General features: G+C 36.8%; 1 protein-coding gene across 6 annotated transcripts in view; it reads left to right on the forward strand.

Moving 5' to 3' along the window:
- Window positions 1-27,832, forward strand: part of RASAL2 (RAS protein activator like 2) — a 349,262-nt gene that overhangs the window by 215,865 nt on the left and 105,565 nt on the right. Inside the window, exon 1 of one of the 6 annotated variants that reach the window (XM_015543804.2) lies at window positions 920-1,359. The exons of the other annotated variants lie outside the window; for them this stretch is intronic. Within the exon in view, the coding sequence (XP_015399290.1) occupies window positions 1,347-1,359 (13 nt within the window). The 5' untranslated portion in view covers window positions 920-1,346. Of the gene's footprint in view, window positions 1-919; window positions 1,360-27,832 lie in introns of those variants that run through there. 6 annotated transcript variants of the gene reach the window in all.

Here is a 27,832-nt window from a genome sequence, read left to right on the forward strand (position 1 = left end):
TCTCTCTGTCCCTATCCTGCTCGTGCTCGCTCGCTCTCTCAAGGTAAATAAACATAAAAAATAAATAATAAATAAATTTAAGTCTTTTTGAGATTTAGGGAGAAAAAAGGACCATACATATTTCACACAACCTATGTATATTTATAATATGCATATCTCTGAGTACATATGTATATCTAGATCGCAAGTGATATATTACGTCTAAAAATATATATAAATATAGCTAGATGGAGTATATGTCTTTCTGTGAGCTGTTTGTTTAGTGGTAGATAACAGATTGATACTGTGCTCTTCTCATATCTGTCCTGTTCCTGTCTGGAGTGGCAGGTAGGATCTGCTCAGCGATTCAAACTGTGAATATTTTAATTGATCAATCGTGACCTGTTAACCTCAGCAACTGAGCAGCTGCATAATGTGTTAGGTCATCATACCAATTATTAAGATTACATCATTGACCTGCCTTCCATTTTTTTGGAACATAGCGGGGAAAAACCCTAGATGTATGTCGGACTTCAAAATAAGTTGAAATGATGACTAAGAACAGTGATATCATCTATAATTTCATCACATCTAGTTGACTTAAGTAGTTAAGAGCCACTCAGTTTATACAATTACTTTTTTCTTTATTTTTAAAGTAAAGTACTAGCTTAAGAGCTGAATGAAGGGTTTTAGGGATATACAATTTTTCTTTTCTAAATTTGAAATACTTCTGCTGTGTTAGGGTGATCTACAGAGTGAATTTAATATAGTAATATGTGCATTAGCAGATATATACTTCTATGTACACTACATTAGTTCTAAGATATTTACCCGGTTTTTGTACTTTGAAAGGTTCATGTTTTAATTCATCATAAAAACATTCAAAATAAAAATCTCTGAAATTTGTATTATTTTTCATTTCCCTAAAATATGACAGATTTTGAAATAGATTGATTTTTAAAAAAGAAGTCTCTTTTTTAACATGCAGAGATGCACACATCCACCTTACTGCCCCTTGGGACAGAAAAAAATGTATTTCCTAGCTTGGCACGTCCATTGCTTCTCCTGAAGTAGATTGCCTGCACCCAGTGCTGCCAGAAGAGGTGCAGTGAGTAAGGAAGGGTGCCTATTGTTGAGTGCTCTGTAGCAAAAGAACTGGGGAAAAGAAAAAAAGGATTAAGTTTGACTGGTGTTGGCTCTGGCTTTTCTGCATTCCAAACCGTCTGAGGCACAGAGCGAGAGCAAAAGAGAGAGAGAGCAGGAACGCCAGCCAGTGCGAGCATGGGCGAGGACAGGATACAAGTGTTTTGAGTTTCTGACTGGCATGCCGGAAGGATCATGTTAGCAACACCCAGAAACTTCGCAGAATGCAGACCCCAGGTAAGAGCTCCTCGAGTCTGTCTGAGTCTGAAATTAAGTTTGGATATATTTAAAGGGAATGTGGAGATTTATTTTTATTACACAGATGCAGTGGCTGCTAACCTTTATGATTATTGGCTTTAAAGAAATAGGTGGGCTTTCATTCCTGTCAGTTCACAGGAATATTGTGTTGAGGCTCTCGGCATGCCAGTACAAAAATCAGCACAAGACAAGCCATTTGAGAAACTAAGATTAATTAAAAGGGCAACGATCATAGCAAAGTATTAACAATGCAGCATTTACTTGTTCTTTTAATAATTTGAAGTGGACTCTTATTCTGGATCTTACCCAGAATTCTTTATGAGATGTTAAGATGACTGGAAATGGATGCAACTCATTTCTCTCTGAGGAAGACAAAATATATTGACCATCAATAAGAACTTAACAGTCTTGCTTGAGTCTCAGAAGCACGTAAATAAATGTGTCATTCAGAAAGTTCAACAGGTTAGATCCGTACATAACAGTAGAGCATTCAAACGAGAACTTGGCTTGTTCTTTCTGTCCAGGGTAGACTTTTAATATCTTTTGCCAATAGATGACAAGTTAGAGTCTTCAACCAGTTAGCCCACTGAAAATTAAATCTGAAAGAGATTTTAGAGATCATCTATAGGCCAATCTCTACATTTTCAGTAAGAACATTGAGGTCTAGGGGATTTAGTGCTTGCTCAAGATCACAGATCTAGAAACAGAATTGAAATGAAAACCCCTATCTCCTGATTTTCAGTTTACTGTTGTTATCATGGTACCAGTTACAGTTAGGTTTTATATTTTATCTGTGCTGTATCTGTCGGCCTCAAGTGCCATAAATTACTGCATGAATAGACAAATGCATCATCATAAACCTAGATTAAAATCTTGTGGGAAGGAGATATTGGGGGCTGGATGTCATCAAATCAATGCTAATATCATGCTCTTGATCAAAAATATATAACAAAGTATCAGAAAAAAATGGCTTTCAGTTAAGGAAAATGGCTATGATTTACATGTTGTTATATACGCAGTTACATAGCTGTGGCATATTCTGAATATTTGTATATGAAATTGAAACTCTTTCAAATTGACTTCAGTATCTCTTAAAGACTTTAGGACTTAGCAATTTCCTGTATACTTTAAGTTAGTAAAGGTTGTATCTAATTTTTTTACTTGTATCTATTACTAGAGGCAAAAAATCGTTCCATGTTCACTGCCTTTCCTGTGTTTATTTTTTTAAATGTGAGACAACAGTTTTAAATTATCTAACAGTTTGGACCGATCGCTTTCTTATCCAAGGCCCAGCTCTGTTTCTCTCCATTTAAAAGGGTCCTCTGTTACTTCACTTCATGAATTGTGTGTTAGAGGATAACTTAAGTGGAGAATCTCGAGAGTCACCACAGACAGTGAACATCTGTCTTCATACATTTTCATTTAGTCTCTAAAAAAGGTTGCTGCCCTTTCCATTTTTGTGCAGACCATTGTGGGGTTGAGAGAGGCCACACTATCCTAGTGAGCTAAATAGTAGAGATAGCCGCTGTCAAAAGGATCTGTCATGGCTCTTAACAGCTCCTGGGAACAAGTTCGCTCCATTTGGCTGTAAGCACAGTGCAAGGATGTGGCCCTTTTGTGTTACAGCCTGACCTGCTCATTCCAGTTTTTGACTGGGCCTGTGTGGTGATTTACAAGTCTGTGTGGGATGAGCAGTAAGTTGTAAGGAATGGTTTCATTACCGCTCTCGGCTATCGGAAACCAAATTACAAAGTCCCACCCAGTGGGAAACAAGAGACGGTTTGTCTTAGTGCAGGATCCATTATTTAAGCACACTGTTTATAAGAGGACTTGATGACTGTGAACATGAGGACATAATGCTCTACCCAGTTAGCCGTGCCCGTGTGGTATTACACATGGCTGGGATTCGTCTCTGGTCTTTTATGCTTCGTGGAGTATGTGAAAGGGTTGCCATGATATGTGTGTGTATTGTGTGTATGTGTGTGTGTGTGTGTGTGTGTGTGTGTGTGTGTGTGTGTGTGTGTGTGTGTGAGAGAGAGAGAGAGAGAGAGACAGACAGACAGACAGACAGACAGATACTAAGATGGACATTTGGCCTGAGTATATTTCTCCATGTCAGAAACAGTCAGAGGTCATTAATCTAGTGCTGGTATTTTACTGACCTAACTTGAAAGAAACTATTTTATTAACCAAACTAACCATTCTAAAACTCACTACCATGCCTTAGAAAGAGAAAATATTAGAAAGAAACACATATTCCTTTTTCTCTGAATACAGCTGTAAGATTATGCATGTTTATACTTTCTGTGTTAAAGAAAAGCAGTCATAAGGTGCCCATTTTATGACTAAAGATAATATCTAAATGGAAGTCGAATGGGTGAAGTGAAATGAGTAGCATGAGAAAAGAAACTCTCATATGGATGTGAAATAATTCTCTTTGGACCAGTGTTTTCTTGAAGGCAGACTCATTTTCATTCTTCATGGTTTTTCCTTGATACTGATTTCTTTAAAATGTTTTTTTCGTGAAATATATATCTCTGTCTCCATAGAAATACAGTTCCTATACTAAATTCTCAAAGAGCCCTGTAACATAGCTATGACATTTGTCATAATTTGATTTACAAGATTGGCTCTGGGTGATTAAAACTTTTGTCTCTTTCAAAGGACTTGATCTTTCTCCTTTTTCACTATAGTTTCTTTCTACCTCTTAGGTATAATTTTGTGTTTTGTATCCCAGTTAAAACCTTAAGAATGAAATCTTTTCAGACAAAAGTGAAGGCAAAAGACAGACCAAGAGCAAGGGCTTGAGGCTGGACACGCAAAATGCTCTAAGTCGTCAAATTAATTCTCCACTCATAAAAGTTACCTGATAATTCACTCAAAACTCTGGGAATCCTTTTATGTATACAACATGGGTGGATTTCCCCTTCTGCCTCATTCTTGACCTTCACTAACCTCTGGAGAGAAAAAGTGTTACACTCTGGTTTTGTTCTTTCTTTTTCTCTTCTGTTCTTTTATGTTCTCGTGCTCTCTAGTCGTTGTTCCTGGTGGTTCTTGTTTTTAGTTCCCTGTATATCAGTTTTAATAAAGAAACAGGTGACTATTGTGAAATCAAGTTCACCAGATTCTTACACTTGAGTTACATAAACTTCCTTAAAATATGTAGTTCTTAGTGCAGAGAGGGAAACAAAATGGTTATGTTCTGTTGTTTACTAGTGAACCGTGATTAAAAAAATGAGTCATGACTCAGCAATATGACTTCTGTTATAGTTGTCTTTTTCTTCTTCTTCTTCTTCTTCTTCTTCTTCTTCTTTATTTTATTTATTTATTTTTTTGTGTGTGCTCATTGGGATTCAGTCTACCAGATTCCACATTTAATTATGGGTATGATCTCAGCTTGTGTTTGGAAGCCTTAAGCATTGCCAGTGATAATACTTTCTTTGTACATACTTGACAAGTAGGAGAGAGATTTACTGAATCAGTCATTAAAATTCAGATGAAGGTCTTTATCTTTTCTAGTGTCCTTCTTGTGCCTACTCAGACTTTACCATTCAGTTGAATTAGGAGTACTATGAAGTTAAACACTGGAGAGAGAGCCAGTGAGTTCTTATCAATAATTTGACTCTGTAGAGAGTCTGTATTTCCGTCATTCTCAGGTTTACGGTATTTTAGGAATAAATGAATTGCTGAAGCAGCAACTTGAAAAGTTATTTTAAGTTACAGCAGTCCTGTTCTTTGAAGAAGAAACTACCTGGTCCTGCTTGCTCTTTCTTGACAGGATTTCTAAAGTAAGCAACTTAAGATGCCAGGATCAGGCAAGGGTCATTCAGGATCAGGTGTCACGCAGTCAACCTGTTGGACGAGTTGCTAACTCTGATGTCTTGCATCTAATTCCAAAGACTATGGAGTACCTTTGAAAGATTTTAACAGCACTGTTACATAGTTAACTATTCATGGATACTACCTTTAGTTAATATGAAGAGGAGAAAAACTGGATATTCTTCTGCTCTTTAATATTCTGGTTTGTAACTTTTTTGTTAAATTATACTCCAAACAGGCCATGTGTAGTTGATTTGATTTCTTGTCTTTTGAGTCACGTAGGAGAAGGTAAGGTGTTTGCGTCTCTTCTTCAATAACTCCTTTTGCCAGAATATAAAATAATTTATTTTCTGCCCCCCCCTTTAAAGAATGATGTGTCAAAGTGAGTGCAAGAAGAGCCCCCCCAAAACAAACAAACAAACAAAATTAGCCAGTGTGAATATATAGAAAGAAATGGGTTTGCTTAGTCAAAGAACAGGACAAAATGTAATAAGTCTGTTAACAGGGAATGATAATCATCTTTTGTGTAGCAAGAGTTCGTTGTAAAGAGCTCATTTCTAAGAGTTTGCTCTATATGGTTATATAATATTTGTTACTGGCATTTTCTCAAAGTATGGGAAATAATCACTCAAAGAAAAGGTAATAGGTTATTTAATTGCTTTCTGCATGTGGTTAGAGGAACAGCATCACATAGTATTTGGTCTGATTTTTGTGAGTCTCCATTACACAGCTGAAATTTAAGAAGATTTTTAATGAATTGAAGTCTATTTTATCTTCTATATAATTTGCTTACATACATCATGAGATTTTCCTTGAAGCATTTTGCCTCCACTTAAAGTTCAGGGAACCATCACAGTGGTTTGCCAGTATTATCATTTTGATCATAAGTATTTGCATAGTAGCTACAATTGCTAAAATTTTGAAACAGGTTTTTAGTAATTTTAGTTTTATTCATTTCCTTCCCTTATAAACGCAGCACTCAGTATTTATACTTGACTGATGATCAGCTTTTAAAGGTAAATTTTTTTAAAAGTTGTTTGTTTTCAGTTGAACATGGTGTCAACCATTATTACTAACAAAACCAAAAACGTGGTGTAAAGAAGAAATCCTAGGAGTTACTGCTGTCATTACAGGAATGACAACCCGTCTCTCTTGGAAACATTTTTTAGCTTATACAAAACCAACATATACTATGCAGAGGGAATTTATTGTAATGAAAAAGGCAGAAGTCTAGTGGAACTAGATTTATTTGTCCCCTGTGCCTCAGTAGAACTGTTTTGGTCAACCCTTGATGATATTACTTGATTTCAAGGTTGTTTTTGGTGGGGCAGAGAGGCAGGGTGCGCTTTTGTTTTGTTTTTAAATAGGAAGGTATTTAAAAACCAGAAACCAGGCTTTTGTCTCGTCCTTTAAAAAGAAAATCCAACTAATTATTTACCAGGTTTTTTTTCGGAAACATATGTTCCTGTGAGCAAACTGTAAAATGTATTTGACAATGAAATTTTAATTAACAAGAAATAGTGAGCTTCAAGGGTATGACTATTTCATTACTACAAAAGTACAATAATTTATGACGGCGTCCCACTAGGTTTCTCCCAGTGTCAGAAATTATAAACCCATTTTCATTCTGCTGGTTCTTGAATTAAATATTTAAAGACGGACTTTTTATTTCTTTTTCCCTTGTCAAACCCACATTAAAGGAGAATGGAAGCTGTTGTAAGGCTCTTCAGGTTTAGTCCAGATGTTGCTTATGTTATGTTTTTCTCTGACAGTCTGAAACGAGAAATTTTATTATTTTATTTCAGTATAGTTGACACACAATATTACATTAGTTTCGGGTGTACAACATAGCGATGAACCTTCTCTGTGTTGTGCTATGCCTACCACAAGTGTAACTACCGTCTGTCCTGACATCACTATTACAATATCATTGACTATATTCCCTATGCTGTGCCCGTTATTCCTGTGGCTTACTCATTCCATAATTGGCGGCCTCCTTCTCCCACTGTCCTTTGCCCATTTCATCCTCCCTTCTCCCCTCCGCTCTGGCAACCGTGGGTTTGCTCTCTGTATTTATAGGTCTGATTTTGCTTTTCATTTGTTTATTCATTTATTTTGTTTGAAAAGAGAAATCTAAAAATTTTATTACCCACTCATTATATATAACAAACTCCTACACATCAATGAGAAAAAGGCAAGACTTGAACGCCAGTTTTGCAGAAGAAGTGATCCAGATGGCCATTCCATATACGAAAAGGTGCTCAGTTTTATTAGTTCTCAGGGAAATGCACATTTAAACCAAAATGGAATGTCAAGTGTCTAAAATGAGAAAAATAGAAAATACCAAATGTTGATGAGACTCCAGAACAAAAGGAATTTTTATACTGCCGATGGAAATATAAATGTACACAACTACTTTGGAGCACTAGACGACAATATCTAGTAAAGCTAAACAATGCTCCATGATTCAGCAATTCCACTCTTATTTATGTGCCAATAGAATGCATAAATAGGGTCACCAAAAAAACCTGCACAAAAATGTTCACAACAGCACCATTCATAACAACTAAAAATCAGAAACTACCCAAATGTTCATCAGCAATGGAATGGATAGAATGGTTTGCTTACACAATGGAATTCTATACAGCGTTGACAAAGAACAAGCTACTGCTTCATGCAGCAGAGTAAATCTCACAAATGTATGCTGAGCATAAAAAGTTAGTCTCAAGTATATATACACAGTGTGATACTTACATACGGTCCACATGTATCTGAGGTGATGGAAATCAGCATAGTGATTATCTGTATGGGGTAATGGCCGAAAAGGGTGCATAAAGGAGGTGTCTTGTTGCTGGCAGTGTTCTGCTTTGTCTTGTTTTGTTTAATCCCACTGCTGCTTATTGGGATGAGTTCCATTTGAGAAAATTTATTGACCTGTATACTCATTATTTTTATACTTTTCTGAGCGTATCATATACATCAGTAAAGGATTTGAGAAAAGACATTTCTATAATTCCTTCATTTTGATTTTAAAAAATCCAAAAAACAAAACAAAAAACTTTGAGCAAACTTGTAAGATGTTGGTGTGATATTCTTTGAAAGTCTCTTTTGTTTATGTAGGAGATGAGTAATGATGCCATATTTATTTTCATATTGAAAGTCGTCTAGTTGGTGTGTGCATCCAAGGACTTTACATTTTGGGTCATTTAAAGGGTTCTATGGGGAGGGCATCTGAGAGACCAGGCTTGCATGTGCATCTTCAAAATAAAATTGCACTATGCAACTGTGCGGACAGCTCGGAGCCCAGAGCCCGATTCAGATTCTGTGCCTCCCTCTCTCCTGCCCCTCCTCCATTCATACTCTGGCTGTCTCTCAGAAATGAATAAACATTAAAACAAAAAATTTTAAAAAATTGCACTATGCAAATCATAGGCTTTTGGCAAGCTCTGAGCATACCATATAAAATACTAATTTTCATGTGTAATACCTCAATTATAAAAGTATTTTATAATAAGGGGGAAGATGGTAGACGGGAGGATCTTGAGCTCACTTCCTCCCATGGAGACTCCAAGGATTCCACTACATACAATGCAGCTCACTCTGAAAATGACCTGAGGACTAGCCGAATAGCTCGTCCACAGCTTCAGAATAAAGAAGAGCCACGTTGGGAATGGGAGGAGGGGCAGAGACACAGTCAGGAAGCAAACCCCTGGCATGATGACCCATAAGTTGGAGGAATACCACAGGCAGGAGTGTCCTCCCTGAGAACCGAGGGGATAAAAGCCCATATTGGGCACCCCAACTCTGGGAATCTGCAGGAAAATGAGCTCACACAATATTTGCCTTTGAAAATTAGTGGAGTTTAACTCCAGAACACTTAGCTCTAAGAAACTTGAGACTCCACTCTTAAAGGGCCAGCACATTACATTGCTTGGTTCAAGACCCAGCACAGAGGTAGCAGTTGGAAAAGCACCTGGGTTCAACATGAAGATTTATTGACTAATTTTAGTGCAAGTGTTGAAGGGTAAAGGATCTCTAGGAACTTGCCCCAGGAATAGAAATGCTGGTGGGCACCATTTTTCTCACCCTTTTTTAGCCTCGCCAGCTGGATGCTGGCAGGAGTCAGTTCTGTCCCAGGGTCTTCACCTACTTTGCCAGCACAACTCACCCCACTCTGGCATTTCCCTGTGGACCTGCCCCACCCAGCCTGCCTGCAATGTGCCTAACCCTCCTACACCCAGCAGGCAGCCTCAGTTGGGCCTGGTGTTCCTCCAAAGTGACTACCTCCCCACCACACAGCAGGCAGCCGCAGCCAGAACTGATGCTTCTCTAACACTGCTCCTTCCCAGTGGGGGGTGGGGACCAACTCCACCCATCAACACACCAGCTGTACCAGGGGCTAGCCCTGCACCCCAGCACACCCATAGCTGTCATGGTCCAGTCACAAGAGGGCTTCTGCAGCCCATACAAGGGACACCCTCAGAATGTGTCGCTCTGATGATTAAGGGGCAGGATGCCTTCTACCTAAGGCCGCTAGTATTAAGACCAGTAGACATAGCTGATCTGCCTAATACATAGAAATAAATACAGAGAATCAGATAAAATAAAGAGAGGAATATGTTCTAAAGGAAGAAAGAAGACAAAACCTCAGAAAAATAATCAAAATTGAGGTAAGCAATTTGTCGGATAAGGGGTTCAAAGTAATGCTCATAAAGATTCTTACTGAAATTGAGAGAGGAAAGGATGAACTCAGTGAGAAGTTCATCAAAGAGAGAAAATACTCTCAGAGCTGAAGAATAAAATAACTGAAATGAAAAACAGACTTGAGAGAATCAGCAGTCTGGAAGATAGGATAGTGGAGATGACCCAAATTAAACAACAATAAGAAAGAATTTTTAAAAATGAGGATAGGTGGGGCGCCTCGGTGGCTCAGTCAGTTAAGCATCCGACTCCGGCTCAGGTCACGATCTTATGGTTTGTGAGTTTGAGCCCCGCGTTAGGATTCACGCTGGTGATGTGGAGCCTGCTTGGGATCTCTCTCTCTCTCTCTCTCTCTCTCTCCCTCTCTCTCTCTCCCTCTCTCTCTCTCTTTCATAAATAAATAAACAAACTTAAAAAAAAATGAGGATTAGGTTAAAGGATTATCTCCTCTTGGAGATAGCATCAAGCACGCTGACATTTGCTTTATAGGGTTCTCAGAAGTAGAAAAGAGAGAGAAAATGGGGCAGAAAACCTATTTGAAGAAATAATAGCTGAAAACTTCCCTAACCTGGGGAAGGAAAGAGGAATCCAGGTCCAGGAAGCACAGAGATCCCCAAACAAGATGAACCTAAGGAGGTTCAAGCCAATACAAATAATGATGAAAATGTCCAAAATTAAAGAGAGAATCTTAAGAGCAGCAAGATAAAAGCAAATAGTTTTGTACAAAAGAATCTTAAAAACAGCAAGAGGAAAGCAAATAGTTACGTACAAGCCCATAAGGCTATCACTTGATTTTTTCAACAGAAACTCTGTGGGCCAAAAGGAAGTGGCATGATATATACAGAGTGCTGAAAAGAAGAAACTTACAACTGAAAATATGCTACCCAGCAAGGTTATTATTCAGAATTGAAGGACAAATAGTTTCTCAGACAAACAAAAGTTAAAGGAGTTCATCACCACTAAACTTGCCTTACAAGAAATGTGAAAATGACTTTAAGCAAAAAGGAAAGACCCCTAACCAAGAAGGGACAAAATTTCACTGGTAAAAGCAAATCTATAGAAAAGGTAGTAAGTAGATCAGACTTTTAAGCTAATATGAAGGTTAAAAGACAAAAGCACTAAAATCAGTGGTATCTGTTAAAATTAGTTAAGGGAAACATGAAATAAAAAGATGTATAATGTGACATGCATAAAATGTGGAGGGGAGGAGTAAAAATGTGCTTTTAGAATATGTTTGAACTTAAGCAACCATCAACTTAACATAGACTGCTGGATATATACATACGATGTTGTGTATGAACCTCATGGTAACCACAAATCAAAAACCATAATAAATACACACAAAATAAAAAGGAATCCAAACATAATAGTAAAGAAAGTCATCAAATCACAAGGGAAGCAAGCAAGAGAAGAAGGTAAGAACTGAGAAGAACTACAAAAACAACCAGAAAACAATGGACAAAATGGCACTAAGTACAGACCTATCGATAATTCCTTTAAGTACAAATGGACCAAATGTTCCAATCAAAAGACACAGGGCAGCTGAATGGATTTAAAAAACCAAGACCCATCTATATGCTGCCTACAAGACACCACTTCAAATCTAATGACACTTATAGACTGCAAGTGAAGGGATGGAAAAACGATGTTTCATGGAAATAGAAGGAGTACGTATATATGTCACATCTTCTTTATACATTCATCTATGAATGGACACTTAGATGGCTTCCATATCTTGGCTATTGTAAGTAATAGCTGCCGCTGCTTGTAAAAAATTTAAACCGAGCCCAGGTGTAAAAGTTCTTCCTTCCCCTATACTCCAGGAATTCTGTTATTTTCTGCACATGTAACCACAATTAACAATTAAAATTTATACTTCCAGATTCTATTTTTTCTGTGTTTTATTTTCTACAGAATCAAACAATACATATTGTAGTTCCACTTGCATTTTTCACTTTAGAATATACTGTAGGCTGTTTCTAGTAATAGTGGGCAAGGGTTTCTGAATAATCCACTGAAAACAACCAAGTGGGACAAACATATATATTTTAAGCTGTCTTCCTTAAAAACTTCAGAAAGGTGCTTCTAAATAACCCACAGATCAACAAAGAAATTGTAATGGAAGTTATAAAATATTTTCAACTGAATGATGATGAAATATTACATATCAAAACTAGTATGATTTAACTACAATAGAACTTGAAGTTAGAAAAATAACACCATAATAAAGAAAATAAAAGGAAGGAAAAAAGGATAAAAAGTAGGAATTAAATCAGACATGCAGCAGGAAAGGGCTCCTGGGTGGCTTTGGTTCAGGTCATGATCTCATGGTTCATGGGTTCAAGCCCCATGTCAGGCTCTAAGCTGTCAGCACAGAGCCTGGAGCCTGCTTCAGATTGTGTGTCTCCCTCTGTCTCCACCCCTCCCCCGTGCACAGTCTGTCTCTCTCTGTCTCTCAAAAATTAATAAACATTAAAAAAAATTAAAAAGAAAACATGCAGTAGAAAAAAATCAACAAAGAGCGAGTTAATTGAAAAGACCTAAAATTGACAAATCTGGCAAAACTGATCATGAAAAATATAATTATTATCAGGAAGGGAAAAGAGTACATTGCTCTTGATCTTATATACAATAAAAGGATTTATAAGATATTATGAACACCTTTATAAAAATGAATTTTAATATCAGTTGAAATAGTAAAACTTGCAGGAAAATACAACTCACTGAAACTGACACAAGAAGTAATAGACTATCTGAATACTCCATAACTATTACAGAAATTGAATCTGTAATCAAGATCTTCTCCACAAAAAAAATCTAAGCCTAGAAGACTTTGCTTAAGTATTCTAGCAAACATTTAAGAAAGATATCATTTCAAAGTACACGATTTTTTCTAAAAAGAAGAGAGACCATATGCATCATCTAATTTTATAAGGCTAGCATCACTTTTATACCACCTAGCAACAACATTACATAAAAGGGCAGTTATAGGGTAGTCTTATTCATTAGCATAGACGCCAAAATCCTAAACAAAATATTGGCAAGTGGAATCATACTTTATGACAAATTTGGGTTTATAATACCAATGCAAATTTCATTTAATATTTAAAAATGATATAATTCACTATTAACAGACTGAAGGAGAAAAACCTTTAAATCATCTCAATTGGTGCAAAAACCACATTTGATAAAATTTAACAACCATTCATATGAACTCTTAGCAAAACAGGAATAGAAAAGAACGTCCTTATTTTAATAAAGGATATCTACAAAACCAGTTAGCAAACATCATACTTAGTGGTTAAAAGCCTTTCAGATGAAGATCAAGGCCAGGAGGTCCACTCTTACCACTGCTATTTCACATTTACTGGAGGTCCCAGTTAGTACAGTAGGGCAAGAAAATATATAAGGATGGGGAAGACACAAAATATTTATAATTTGCTGATGATGTGTTTAGGAAAACAAACAAAAATACTGAGTTTAGCAAGATTGCTAGATACAAAATCCATAAACAAAAAGCAATTGTATCTCTATATACAAACAACAAACTGAAAGTGAATTTTTTTTTTAAAAAAGGTACTGTTTACGGTGACATAAAATATCATTACTTAGAAGTATATTTAACAAAAGATGTGCAAAATATCTAAAAATCCAAGTGTAAAACTTTATTTAAAAAATTATGGAACTATCAGGGCGCCTGGGTGGCTCAGTCGGTTAAGCGTCCGACTTCGGCTCAGGTCATGATCTCATGGTCCGTGAGTTCGAGCCCTGCGTCGGGCTCTGTGCTGACAGCTCAGAGCCTGGAGCCTGCTTCGGATTCTGTGTCTCCCTCTCTCTCTGACCCTCCCCTGTTCATGCTCTGTCTCTCTCTGTCTCAAAAATAAATAAACATTAAAAAAATTTTAAAAAAAAATTATAGAACTATCAAGGTTTCTGGAATCAGAATACTAGGTTGTAGGATATTAATTTTCTGCCATATTCCTTTAGTCATTCAATGAAGTCCTGGTAAAAATTTCACAAGAGGTTTTAGTTTTGCAAATGGATTGTAAAGTTTATATGGCTCTGCAAAGGCCCAAAGATAACCAAAAGCTTTAAAAGAAATAAAGCTGGGAGGACTTGCTCTGTCATTTCTCCAGACTTTTAAAAAGCTATAGCAAGAGCAATTGAGACAAAGTGGGATTGGTGTTAGAAATGGACCAATAGAAGAGAATAAAGAGTTCAGAAACAGATCTATGCATATATGTAAATTTTATTTCTGATAAAATTAGAACTGCAGAGTGGTGGGGAAATTAGGGTCTTTTCAGTAAATGGTACTGGATGAACTGGATGTCTCTATGGAAAAAGAAATGAAAGTAGATTCCATCTTTACATCTTACACAAAACTAAATCCATGTAGATTGTAGACCTAAATATAAAAGACAAAATAACACTTAAATGTATCATAACATATTTATAGTTTTAGAATAGAGAAATAATTTTTAAGTCAGAAAAAACACTAACTATAAAGAAGAAAAAAGTAGGGGCACCTGGGTGGCTCAGTCAGTTCAGTGTCTGACTTCAGCTCAGGTCATGATCCCATGGTTTGTGGGTTCAAGCCCCGCATTGGGCTCTGTGCTGATGGCTCAGACCCTGGAGCCTGCTTCCGATTCTGTGTCTTCCTCTCTCTCTCTCTCTCTGTCCCTCCCCTGCTTGCACTCTGTCTCTCTTTCTCAAAAGTAAATGAACATTTAAAAATTAAAAAAAACAAGTGTTAAATGTTACTATATTAAGGACTTAAGTTCATCAGGAGACACTGCTGAGAAAGCAAAAAGTCAAGCTACATGAACCAGCAAAGAAATTGATTGTAACAAAATAAATCAAGCCCTCTTACAAATTAATAAGAAAGACCAAGCCCAATAGAAAAACGGGCAAAAGACTTGATTAGGCACTTCACAAAAAAAGATGACCAAATGATCATATACATGGGAAGAGGTGCTCAGCCTGATTAATAATCAAGGGAACTCAAGTTAAAACTATGACAGAATACCCACCATGTGACTTCTGGGTTGGCTGAAATTTAAAGCCTGATAAAACCAAAGGTGTCAAAGATCTAGAACAATGGGAACTCTTACGTTGCTAGTGGGAGTGAAAATTTATACAGTTTCTTTAGAAAACAATTTGGCATTATCTGTAAAACTGAAAACAGTGCTAACCCAACAAAAATACATGCTTATGTACATGGTGATGCATATACAAGACGAAGCAAACATCTGTAATAGCCTCAAACTGGATACAACCTGGAAACAAAATCAGTAAATCTTTTTTAAGATAGTCATGCAATGGAATACAGTAATTAAAATGAAGAAACTATAGAGACACACAATGATACTAACAAGTCTTGAAAATACAGAGTAAAAGAAACCAAACCCCAAAATATGCCTGTTGTTTTATACCATTTATGTAAAATTGAAGAAAAGAGGAAGACAAAACTATGTATTGAGGGATGCACATTTGAGTTTTAAAACTGTAAATAGAGGGGCGCCTGGGTGGCTCAATCGGTTGGGCATCCAACTTCGGCTCAGGTCATGAACTCACTTTTGTGGGTTTGAGCCCTGCATTGGGCTCTGTGCTGACAGCTCAGAACCTGGAGCCTGCTTTGGAGTCTATGTCTGCCTCTCTCTCTCTGTTCTTCCCCTGCTCATGCTCGCTCTCTCTCTCTCTCTCTCTCTCTCTCTCTCTCAAAAATAAATAAATATTTAAAAAAACTGTAAATAGAAGCAAATAATATTTACCATAGAAGTCAGAGTTGTCATTATCTGTAGGGGGAGGGGGTTGGGATCAGTATAGGATATTTGAGATCTATAGGGTATTACAAGTTGCTAGCAATGTTCTAATTCTTGCTTTGGTGGCATTATAATTCATTAAACTTCTTATGTTTATGCTGTTTTCTGTAGGACATTATATTTTAAATGAAAAGAATATGATGAAAACATTTCATTTCATTACATTTATACCTAGATTTTTCAAGGCTGCATATTATTTCATTGTAGACTTATCTGTTTCCCTCCTTATGAACACTCAGTGTTTTTAGTTTTTGCCATTACCAACTTTGTGTTAAACATCTTTATATATATATACACACGCACACACATGTGTGTATATATATAGATATCTATATCTATACACATATCTGTGTTTATTATTTGTACTGATATTTCTGTAGAATTGGTTCTTAGAAAAAGAATCAAAGGTAGCTTGCATTTCATATTTTGATAGATGCTGTTAAATAGCCTTACAAATTTATTCAGGATGTCTTTTTTTTTTTTTTTTTTTTTTGCTATTTGAAGGTTTTAATTTTTATGATTTTCAGTCTACTTCTCTTTCCCACTGTAACTTCTGGCTTTTGTGAGATGCTTAAAAAGGCATTTCTCAATTTAAGATTAGGTTCTTTATCTGGAATTTATTTCTGGTTTTGTGAAATGAGATTTTTTTTCAGAACTCATAGTCATCTCAACACCTTGTACTGAATGGTCTGTTCTTTCCACACTGATTTGAAAGGTATTCTTTATTACCAGCTAAATACCTATGTGGCTTTCTCTGGGCTATTTTTGCGGTCCACAGATCTACTGTTTTATTCCTGCATCAGTGTCATGATGTTTTAGTGACTGTAGGTTTTCCTGTGCTTCTCTTATGGATATGGCAAATTCCCTCTAATTAGTTCTTCCTTTCAAAATGTGTGTGTGTGGATTACTTGGGGGAGAATTAACCTTCATATACATTTCTAAGTTCTAGTTGTTTTTAACTTTATATAAAAGGGAAAATTTTTAATATATTCTTTTTGGACTTATTTTTTCATTTAAATATTGTATTACTAATATCTTTCCATGGTGTTGCTATAGTTCATTTATTTGAGTACTGCATGATTTTTACATTGTTTGAATATTCCAAACAAATTTAGAGTTAAAGTAAAGCTTCATATTGGGGCTCAGCCTATCACTGAAGTGTATTTGGTTTGTTAAACAGAATTTTACTATTGGTATCAGTGCCACTGTTAACATTCCTGTACTTTCTTTTATCCATTTGCAGGAGTTCCTCTTTGCTGTATTTCCAGGAGTAGAATTTCTGGGTCTTAGGGTGTCCTAAATGGTCAATTTTAGCAAATAATGCCAAACTGTTTTACCACGAACAATTTATGTGAAACCTTGAGGAATCCACATTCTGCTTGATATTTGGTATTGTCAGAATTTTAAATTTTTGTCGTGTAGTGAAAACCATTGATTTGCTTAATCTGATTACTAGCAATACTGAGCAATTTTTTTTTTGTAAGTCTGTGGCTATGCTTTTGTGAAATTATTTTTATCTCTTGCCCATTTTTCCATTGAATTGTTGTGCTCTTTCTATAAATTATATAGGAGTTCTTTATATGGTCCTTTTTTTGGATCATAAAAATGTTTATTTAAAAAGTTTCCTGATATAAAAGAGAAACATAAACACCAAATGATCTAATCAATGCAAGGTCTCCCAATTAATGGGTGATCTTGGCCAAAAACATAAGGCTTCATGATTTTAAGGCTTCTTCTCACTGCATTGTTCATAGGTTCTTGATAGTAGCCCTTTAACAGTTGTATTATGACTATTTCTCAATTATTTTTACATTTAAAATAGTTACTTTTTGGTAATCTCTATGCCCAACTTGGGGCTTGAACTCATGGTCCTGAGATCAAGAGTCGCATGGTCTTCCAATTTAGCCAGCCAGGCACCCCTACATTCTCAATTCATAACTAGTCTTTTCACTTTCTTTTTTTAAGGTCATTAGATGAACAAAAGTTTATAATTTTATAGGGCACCTGGGTGGCTCAGTCAGTTAAGCATCCAACTTTAGCTCAGGTCATGATCTCATGGTTCATGAGTTCGAGCCCCGTGTCGGCCTCTGTGCTGACAACTCAAGAGCCTGGAGCCTGCTTCAGATTCTGTGTCTCCCTCTCTCTCTGCCCCTCCTCTCTCTAAAAATGAATAAACATTAAAATTTTTTGAATATATATTAATAACTTTATATAGATAAACCCACCAATATTTATTTTATAGCCAATATTTTTTGTTTTTTATTTACAAAATCATTTCCCACCCCACAGTCTCAAGATATTTTTTATTAGAAGTTTAGAATTTTTGCTCTTGACATTCAAGTCCTTAATCTACCAGAAGTTGATCTTCATACTTTTATACTTTTTTCATACTGATAACCTTTTCTTGCTATATTTATTGAACAACCTTTTTCCCTCCACCATGGTCTAACAGCACCCTATCATGTATAAAGCTTTATATTTTTTCTGTATTCATCTTAAATTTTTCTTATTAAGCTTATAGTTTCATAGTTTATAGCTTTTATTGTTTTTTTAATGGATCTTTTTCTCATTAATTTTTCCAATTGGTAATTAGAAAAACTCAGTTTCTGTACATTCATCTTTGTTTTAATTATCTTACTAAATCCTTTTATTGTTTTTCAATTGATTCTCTTGTCCCCTGCTGCCATCCTCACTTAGGAATACATCTTCTTTTCTGCAAGAATTTATCGTTAATTTTTTTTCTTGCAGATATCTATATCCCTTCTTTCAGATGTTCCTATTGCTTGTCTTGTCTAACCACATTGACTAGGACCTCCTACCAGTAACATATAGCAGACCCTGACTAAATGCACCACTGCTGAAACGTAAGAATGCATTAAAGGATAGCAAGATAGTGACTTATCACCACAGATTTTGTACCATACCTGAAAGATGATGTCTTTAGGTGAACTGTGAATGACTCTTATAAATGACAGTAGGATTTTGATAAACCTTTGACAACCTGGCTGCTGTTGAAGTAACTTCTCTCTGTCTTATGGCAGTCTCTGCCGCCCCGGGCCTCCCCAGATCTTACCAGCATATGGGACCTTAATGAAGGAGAGAAAACAAGAAAAGAGAGATTTGTGTTTGTGATTTGGTGTTGCTTTTCTTAAAGATAGCCCCACAAATGGAACAACCTTCAGGCCCCACAGCCCCTGAGTCTGCCTCTGAGCATAAGCCTAGAGGAGGTGAAGGGGGGTGGTTTTGTTTTCCCAAGTCTTTGCCCCCCACTGTGTTATCACTGCTAGAAAGCTGATCTCTAATGATACCATGGGGAGCCAATGGTTATTTTTGGTTACTTTCGGTAATGAAACAGTCCATTGAGTCCACTTCAATTTAAAATTCTATCTCCTGTCTGAATTAACTCCCCTACCACCCACCACCTACCACCACCGGAGCTTGGAGTGGGAGATGCCCAGCTGATTCTTTCACTCCTCTCACCTCCCCCCTCCCTTTTCTAATTCTAATTTCTGTGGTGTTGGAGCTGGGAAGGGGGGGACTGGGGAAAAGGGACACAAGTTTTTACTTAGTTGGACATATCATCACAGGGCTCCAGGCTGCCCCTCGGCTGTATCTTGGTCAGCGTATTTGCTAGGGTTGCTGTACAAAGTACTAAACGAGGTGGCTTAAACACCAGAAATGTTTTGCCTCACACTTCCGGAGACTGGACGTCCAAGATCCAGGTATCCACAGTGTGGCTTCCTTCTGACGGCTGTGAGAGAGAATCTTTTCCAGGTCTCTCGCATAGTTTCTGGTGATTACTTGGCCATCTTTGACCTTCCTTGGCTCGTGGAAGCGTCACCCTGATCTGTGCCATCATCTTCACATGCTGTCCTCCCTGTATGAGTGCTTCTGTGTTCAAACTTCTTGATTTTATAAGGATACCACTAATACTAGATTAGGATCCACTCTAATGACCTCTTCTTAACCAATCACAACTGCAATGCCCTATGTCCAAATAATGTCACATTCTAAGGTCCTGGGGATAAGGAGTTCTGCATATGAATTTTGGGGAGACACAATTCACCCCATCATTCTCTTTCTCCTCTCCCTTGCCTTTCTCTAGTTAATACATTGCTTCGGCTTTCTAACCTGGAGTGAATTGCTAGCCAGACACCCCCAGTCTTTATCAGTGGTTCTTTGGTGTTTCTTTTTTAGGATGTGGGAGAAAGATAGGTAGGAAATGCATTCCTTTCTAGAATAGCACATTTTGGAAGGTAATCTTTGAATTCTTCCCCTGCCTGTAAAGACTGAGAAACTGACGTGGTAGAGAGAGGCTTCTCCTAGTAAGCCCTGAGGAAGAATCTGGCTCCTGTTGTCTTCCACTTTTTTTTGAAATCGGGGATACTTAATCCACTTTGAGTTTATTTAAAATTTAGGGGCAATAAGAAATACCTTGCTCAACATTCTTTTTGGAAGAAAGGGAGGGGAAGAATCATGCCAGTCTGTACACAAATCTACTATAGTGAATAGATTGTCCAGACAATTATAACATAGAATTCCTTCAAGTAATAAAGTATTCCTTTACCCTTCCAAATTGTACCTACACTTTTTTCTTTTAATGACTCTTGACTAGGGATCAGTTTAGTTTAAATGAGAAAGACTCTAAGGTTCCTTCATCTCCTTAAATCTGGAGAGATGTTCAAATCTGACAATAGTTGGTGGGGCTGAGGGCATCTCTCAGTAAATATAGCATTTTTAACTGGCTTGTCAATAAAGAGGTATCCAGAAAACAAGCCCAGTATGCTTAAATGCGTCACTGAATGTGACTTAAACAGTGGACTGCCTATCTTGCTTCTGTAAAAGTGTTAAATTGATACGGACTACAGATGGCAAATGTGTTTCAATTTGTATGCTGACTCTGATTAACTCAATAGTAACTGACAGAGTACTGTGTTTAGAAGAATTCTTAAGGCCATACTTCAGTTCTGAAGGCAGGATGCTGTCATCATTCCAGGATATCTGCGAAGGCCACTGAAGTGTGCCCCATATTTATTATCTCTCCAAACTGGGTGCATCCCAGCATAATGCAGAAGGCAGTCCATTGGGGGTGAGAAGAAAACGCGAGCTTTTTTTTATTCCTTTATTTTTTTATCCAAAATAAAAAAAAATACACTTCACTAACATTTACTACATAGTTGTAGTACATGTATTACCCACATATATAACTTATAAATAAATGTACGTGTACTAGATGTGTGAGGTTACATTTTTTATTGATAAGGGTAAACTATCAGAGAAGTATAGACTGCAAGCTTCTTGAGAACAAGCTGTTTTCTGATTCATCTTTATATTACACAAATTTTGTGTGTTCCACTTTTGTGTGAATAAAGTTTCCAGGTAGATAGATAATATTATAGAAGTTCTGTCATTTAAACTCATTTAAAATCAATTGGAGCACGTTTTATGTATCTATTGATTCAACTGTTTTGTTCCAATTTATTATTATGCTAAAGCCCAATTTGTAGCATACTCAAATGCTAACAAAAAAGAAATTAAAATGTTGAGGGTAGTGTTTGTTTTTTCAGTGAGGGATGTTTTCTGGGCAGATTTATGTATGGTGTTTTAGCAATCTAGGTGAGAATAAATGTACTGAAAATTCTTGATAGTTAGGATTTTTAATGTAAAAAAATAGGTGTGGGAGCACCTGGGTGATTCAGTTGGTTAAGTGTGCAACTCTTGGTTTTGCTCAGGTCATGATTTCATGGTTCATGGGTTCCCACATGTCCAGCTCTGTGCTGATGATGCACAGCCTGCTTAGGATTCTCTCTCTTCCTCTCTTGGTTCCTCCCCAACTCATGCACGTGTGCGCTCTCTCTCTTTTTCTCTCTCTCTCTTTCAAAATAAACAAACTTAAAAAAAAAATACAAGTGAAGCCATTTGATATTTTTCTTTTGAGTTGCCAAAGTATTTTTGTAGTAACATACACATTCTCCATAATTATTAGTGTGTGTTAATGTCTACTGGCCACTGCATGTCCAAAGTTAAATTTTATCTTAAAACCACCAAGCTTTGTATTTTCTTCTCTAAACGTGTTACATTCTCTGACTTTAAAGACATTACTTAAAATGATGGATAAAAATTGACTTGGTTTGGGGAGCCTGAGTGGCTCATTCAGTTAAACAACCGACTTCGGCTCAGGTCATGATCTCACAGTTCGTGAGTTCGAGCCCCACATTGGGCTCTGTGCTGACAGCTCAGAGCCTGGAGCCTGCTTCAGATTCTGTCTCCCTCTCTCTCTCCCCCTCCCCCCATTCATGCTCTGTCTCTCAAAAATAAATAAAGTGTTTAAAAATTTTTTTTAAAATTGACATGGTTTCTCCATTGTAAAATCAGCAATAGCAAATTTGTCAAGCACAGCATTAAACAGCCTCATTAAAATGCCTGTTGGGTCAAATAACCATGTCAGATATCCTGAGCGGGCATGGGAAAATATTTTCATTTATTCATTCGTTTAACAAATAATGAGCCCTTACTGTGTGCCAAGCATTGCACTAATGTTCAGCGAAATCCTTTTGTTAGGAGATATTTGTAAAACACAATCAGGCCATCAGAATCTTTCATTGGTGGAAAGGAATGAAAGAAATTCAAGCTGATCTTTTCATACCTTCACTTTAAAGACTGGGGTGGGAGGGGGGGCCAGTCTGGCCTCCTGATTTTTAGGGATCTTTGGATTTCTACACAATTTATTTAACCGTGTCACAGTATCTTAGATCATTGAGCAAATAAAACAGTTTTCCTTTCCACTTAATGACTGTTCACCTTCACACTTCAAACATCTTTCAAAATATCTAAAAATTTTATAGAAACAGACTCTATTTAGAATGTGGTTGGGGCCCCTGGGTGGCTCAGGTGGTTAAGTGTCCGACTTCAGCTCAGGTCATGAACTCACGGTTCCTGGGTTCGAGCCCTGCATTGGGCGCTGTGCTGACAACCCAGGGCCTAGAGCCTGTTTCCGATTCTGTGTCTCCCTCTCTCTCTGCCCCTCCCCCACTCACGCTCTGTCTGTCTCTCTCAAAGGTAAATAAACATTAAAAAAAAATAGAATGTGGTAGGGATGTCAGCTCTGAAACAGAAATATCTAAGTCTTAGAACCCTACCCCCAACCCCTTACTGGCTGTGTGAACTTTGTTGCTTCTCTAAACCTTTGTTTTCTCAGAAAATGAAGTGTTTAAGAAATCTGATAATCTTTAATTCTAGATAGTCATTCACTTCCCTAAACAGAATTGCCATTAGTCCTTGGCACATTACTTTTGAGCATCTGTTTTGTAATTGTTTTACTACCTTACCTTTTTTGTTTTTACTACTTTACATTTTGATACCCCTTTTCAGTAGAAGACATCAAAGTACCTTGTTATATGTTTTATATAGTCACATAATAGAAATGCTTCTAATAATAATAACCTTATTATTCAATGACTGCACATATCAAAAGTATTGCTTCCTAAATCCAAATGAAAGAAAACTTACCCAAGCTTTGTTAGTTTCTTCAACTCTAAAATTGTAAGGTAACATGGCAAATGAAAATAATGTGTGAGTGCACGTATTGTTATATAATTTATATGTAAATGGTTGAGATATATATATTTGGGATACTATTTAAAGTGTTAAACTGTAAATTTCATTAGATTTAACTCTGTTTCTGTTTCAGTAACATATCTCCTCACCACAATATAAGGCAAAAACCATAGTTTGGCATTTACTTTAAGCTTTTTTGAGGCAACAGTTGTGCATATCCAAAGGAGTATCAAGATGGAAATGCAATCGATCACTTTACTTGTCCTTCACTTGCCCTTCTTGAAAACTAGTTATTCTTACTTTCAGTCCTTTATCACAATAGTATATTGAATGCTAATAAGTTTAGTAACCCTTCAAAAATTTGATAGACATTATTTTAATATGATATGGACTATAACTTTGAATTATACTTGCAATCAGTACTTGTGATATCTTAGTAACCATTCCTTGAAGACAATTTGTTTTTCAAATAAAGGACTTGGTGTGATACCGAAATAGAATTTATATATGAATTTTGCACATAGAGTGGATTTTGCACAATATTTAATTTTATCCTTAAAAAATCAACCAACATCAGTATTAAATTTCCTAATTTTGATAATTGTTCTGGGGTATATAAGAGAATGTCCTTTGTTTTAGAAAATAGAAACTGAAGCTGTTGGTGGTAAAGAGCATAATGTCTCCAGCTTTCTCAAATGGTTTAAAAAATGCATATTTTTATGCATATAAATAATGTAATAATGTAAATAATGTAAAATATTTACATAAATAATTACACAGAGGATAATCAAGCAAAGGTAGCAAAATGTGAACAGATGATGAATCTGGACACAGGTATGTAGGAATTCCTTGTGCTCTTCTTGTACCATTTTTGTAAATTTGAAACCATATCAAAATGTAAAAATTACACACCCCCTCACCGAAATCCATCAACTTTACCAATTTTAGTTATCAGTTTAGGAAAAGACCTATTGTCCTATATTACCTGCCTTTGTTCGTTCCTGGGTATCTAGTATTAATCTTTTCCTGTGTGCAAGAATAGTAGAGCAGGAAAAAAGAGACTGAGTCAGTAGTTTTGGTTTCTTCAAAAAGGATGGAAATCCCAGAGGAATTAGGAGGAAAACTGGTGCTTGTAAAATTGGAAAATAACTCTCTTCTGCTGTAGCATTTTAAAATTCTTGGTACAGAAAAAGCTGATTATATAATACATCTTATTTGGATATCCTTTTAAACTACAAGGCTTACACAGAAAAAGTTGTACAGGAATGTTTATGGCAGCACTACAGGGATACCTCGTTTTATTGCTTTTCACCTCGTTGCAATTTGCAGAGACTGTATTTTTTAACAAATTTAAGGTGTAGGGGCAACCCCTATGTTAAGCAAGCCCATTTTTGTCATTTTCCAATAGCATTTGCTTACTTTGTGGCTCTTGCTACATTTTGTTAATTTTCGAAATATTTCAGCCTTTTTCATTATTATTATGTTTGGTCTGCTGATCTGTGATCAGTGATCTTTGATGTTACTACAGTCATTGTTTTGAGGTGCCACAAACCCACACCCATATAAGACAGCAAACTTAATCGGGGAGCCTGGGTGGTTCAGTCGGTTAAGCATCTGACTCTCGATCTCAGCTCTGGTCATGATCTCATGGTTTGTGAGATCCAGTCCCACATCAGGCTCTGTGCTGACGGTGCGGAGCCTGCTCGGGATTCTCTCTCTCTCCCTCTCTTTCTGTCCCTCCCCTGCTTGTGCATATATGCGCGCTCTCTCTCAAAATACATAAATAAACATTTAAAAGGTATTTAAAAAAACATCGCAAACTTAATGAATGTTGTGTGTATTCTGACTGCTCCACTAACCTACCATTCCCTCCCTCTCTCCTCTTCGGGCCTCCCTATTTCCTGAGACACAGCAATATTGAAATTAGGCCAATTAATAACCCTGCAGTGACCTCCAAGTGTTCAAGTAAAAAGAAGGGTCACATGTCTCTCACTTTAAATCAAAAGCTAGAAATTATTAAGTATAGTGAGGAAGGCACGTTGAAAGCCAAGACATGCCCAAAGCTAGGTCTCTTGTACCAGTTAGCCAAGTTGTGAATATAAAGGAAGTGTTCTCGAAGGAAATTAAAAGTGCTACTCCAATGAATACACAAATGATAAGAAAGTTGAAACAGCCTTATTGCAAATATGGAGAACGTTTGAATGCTCTAGATAGAAGATCAAACCAGCCACAACTTTCCCTTAAGCCAAACCTTATCCAGAAGAAGGCCCTGACTCTCCCGGGGAAAATACTATGAAGATTGTTCAAATGACAACCAAGGATTTAGAATATTACCTAACCTTGTTGATAAAGCAGTGGCAGGATCTGAGAGGACTGACTCCAATTTTCACAAAAGTTCTGTGGGCCAAATGCTATCAAACAGCATCTCATGTTACAGAGAAATTAACATGCAAGAGTCTATTGATGCAGCAAAGCTTGTTAGTATTTTAAGAAATTGCCACAGCCACCTCAACCTTCCTCAGCCACCACGCTGATCAGTCAGCAGCCGCCAACACTGAGGCAAGACCCTCCACCAGCAAAAGATCACAATACACTGAAAGCTCAGATGATGGCTTGCATTATTTAGCAATAAAATATTTTTAAGTTAAGGTATATACATTGTTTTTTTAGACTTCATGCCCTTGCACACTTCATCAAGTACAGTATTCTGTAAACATAACTTTTATACGCAATGGGAAATCAAAAAATTAATCTGACTAGCTTTATTGAGATACTCACTTTATTGCAGTGGTCTGGAGCCAGACCCACAATATATCCGAGGAATGCCTATATTTGTAATACTGTAAAGTAGAAATAACCCAAATGTCCATTGGTGGAATACTAGTTGGCCATTGAAAAGAATGAAGTACTGATACATGCTACAGCATAGGTTAAATTAAATTAAATCAAATCAGGTACAGAAGGCCACATAGTGTATGATTTCATGTATAGGAAATGTCTAGAACAGGAAGATTCATAAAGACAAAACTTAGATTAGCAGTTCCTAAGGACTCAGCAGTTGAGAGGAAGGAGAACCAGGTGCTAATGAGAGCCAGGTTTCTTTCTGAGGTGATGAAAATGTTCTGCAATTAAACTGTCGTGATATTTGCACAACTTTGTGACTATATTTTAAACTACTTTAAAAGAGTGAATTTTATGGTACGGGACCTCTATTTCAATAAAGCTCATATTTTTTAAAAAACAAGCCTAACAAATCACTTCTGCTTCATAATGTCTTCCTATCTACTAAGGATAAGAGCCAAAGACCTTGTAACTTCACACGATCTGGCTTCCTGTTTCTTCACAGACCTCATTTTCCTTTTTCTTTCCCCCCTGAGTCAATCCAGTTTACCTGCAGTGATTTCCTGACTGTTGCCGCTTCCAGATCTTTTTTTTTTTTTTTTTTTTTTTTTTTTTTTTTTTACTGTTTTTACCCTCTTCCCAAAAACCCAGGAACCCTTTACTCAAAAGTCGGTCTCTCAGAGATACCTTGCCTGACTACCCTCTAAAATTGTAAAGCTCTCCAACATTACCTACACCCCTTTCTTGCTTTATTCTTATCCTTAGCACTCTTCACCCTAACACAGTATATATCTTAACCTTTTTATCTTGTGTATTGCTTTCTCTTCCCCCAAGAATGTAAGCTCTCTGAGGGCAGAGGTTTTGTCTCTTATTCACAACTGTATCCCAAGGCTTAAAACAGTGCTTGGCACATACTGTCACTGATGCTGTCAAATGAGTGAGTCTGAAAGCTGATAGCTATAAAAAAGGTAGCTGTAGCAAAAATCAGGACTGTACATAATTGAAGAGGGGGCTACATTTTTTATACCCATTGCTCAACTGAAACTTAAGTTTTCTCTAGGACTATGAGATTAAGGAAGTAGGAGGAAAGAAATAACTGGTTTCTAGTGTCTTAAAATAATAAAGACAATTATACCGTTCTTAAAATGAAAACTTTATTTGACCCAGGCAAATAGTTATTTTATTTATTTTTCAATCATGAAGACCTGCCAGAGATCCACAAATACGTTAGGGAGTCAGAAAAGGCTGACTGAATTGACAGCGTGGGCCTGAATCAGGGGTCAGTAAACCATGGCCCAGGGCCCTTTTTTTTTTTTTCTGTATTGTACATAAGGTTGTACTGGCATACAGCCATGCCCATTCATCTACATATTGCCTATGACTGCTTTCTTGCTACAGTGGTGGAATTAAAATAGTTGTGACAGAGACTATATGGCCCCCAAAGCATGAAATATTTACTAGCCGACCCTCTACAGAAAACCTTTGCTGGCCCTTCAATAGATCAGCCCTGGTAGGGTGTATAATAGTATGGTAGGGAATTTGGCCAAACATCCAGACATTCAAATTTCGTTTGCATCCCTACCTATTACCTTAGACAAAGGTCGGTAGGTAGACAAGTTTCCTGATCTATGGTTTTCTCATCGGTGAAATGAAGATAATACCTATCCCACCTGGTTGTTGTTTAAGAATTTCAAATGAGATATTGTATGTAG

Source organism: Panthera tigris, chromosome F3 (assembly GCF_018350195.1).
Source record: "Panthera tigris isolate Pti1 chromosome F3, P.tigris_Pti1_mat1.1, whole genome shotgun sequence".
NCBI lineage: Eukaryota > Metazoa > Chordata > Mammalia > Carnivora > Felidae > Panthera > Panthera tigris.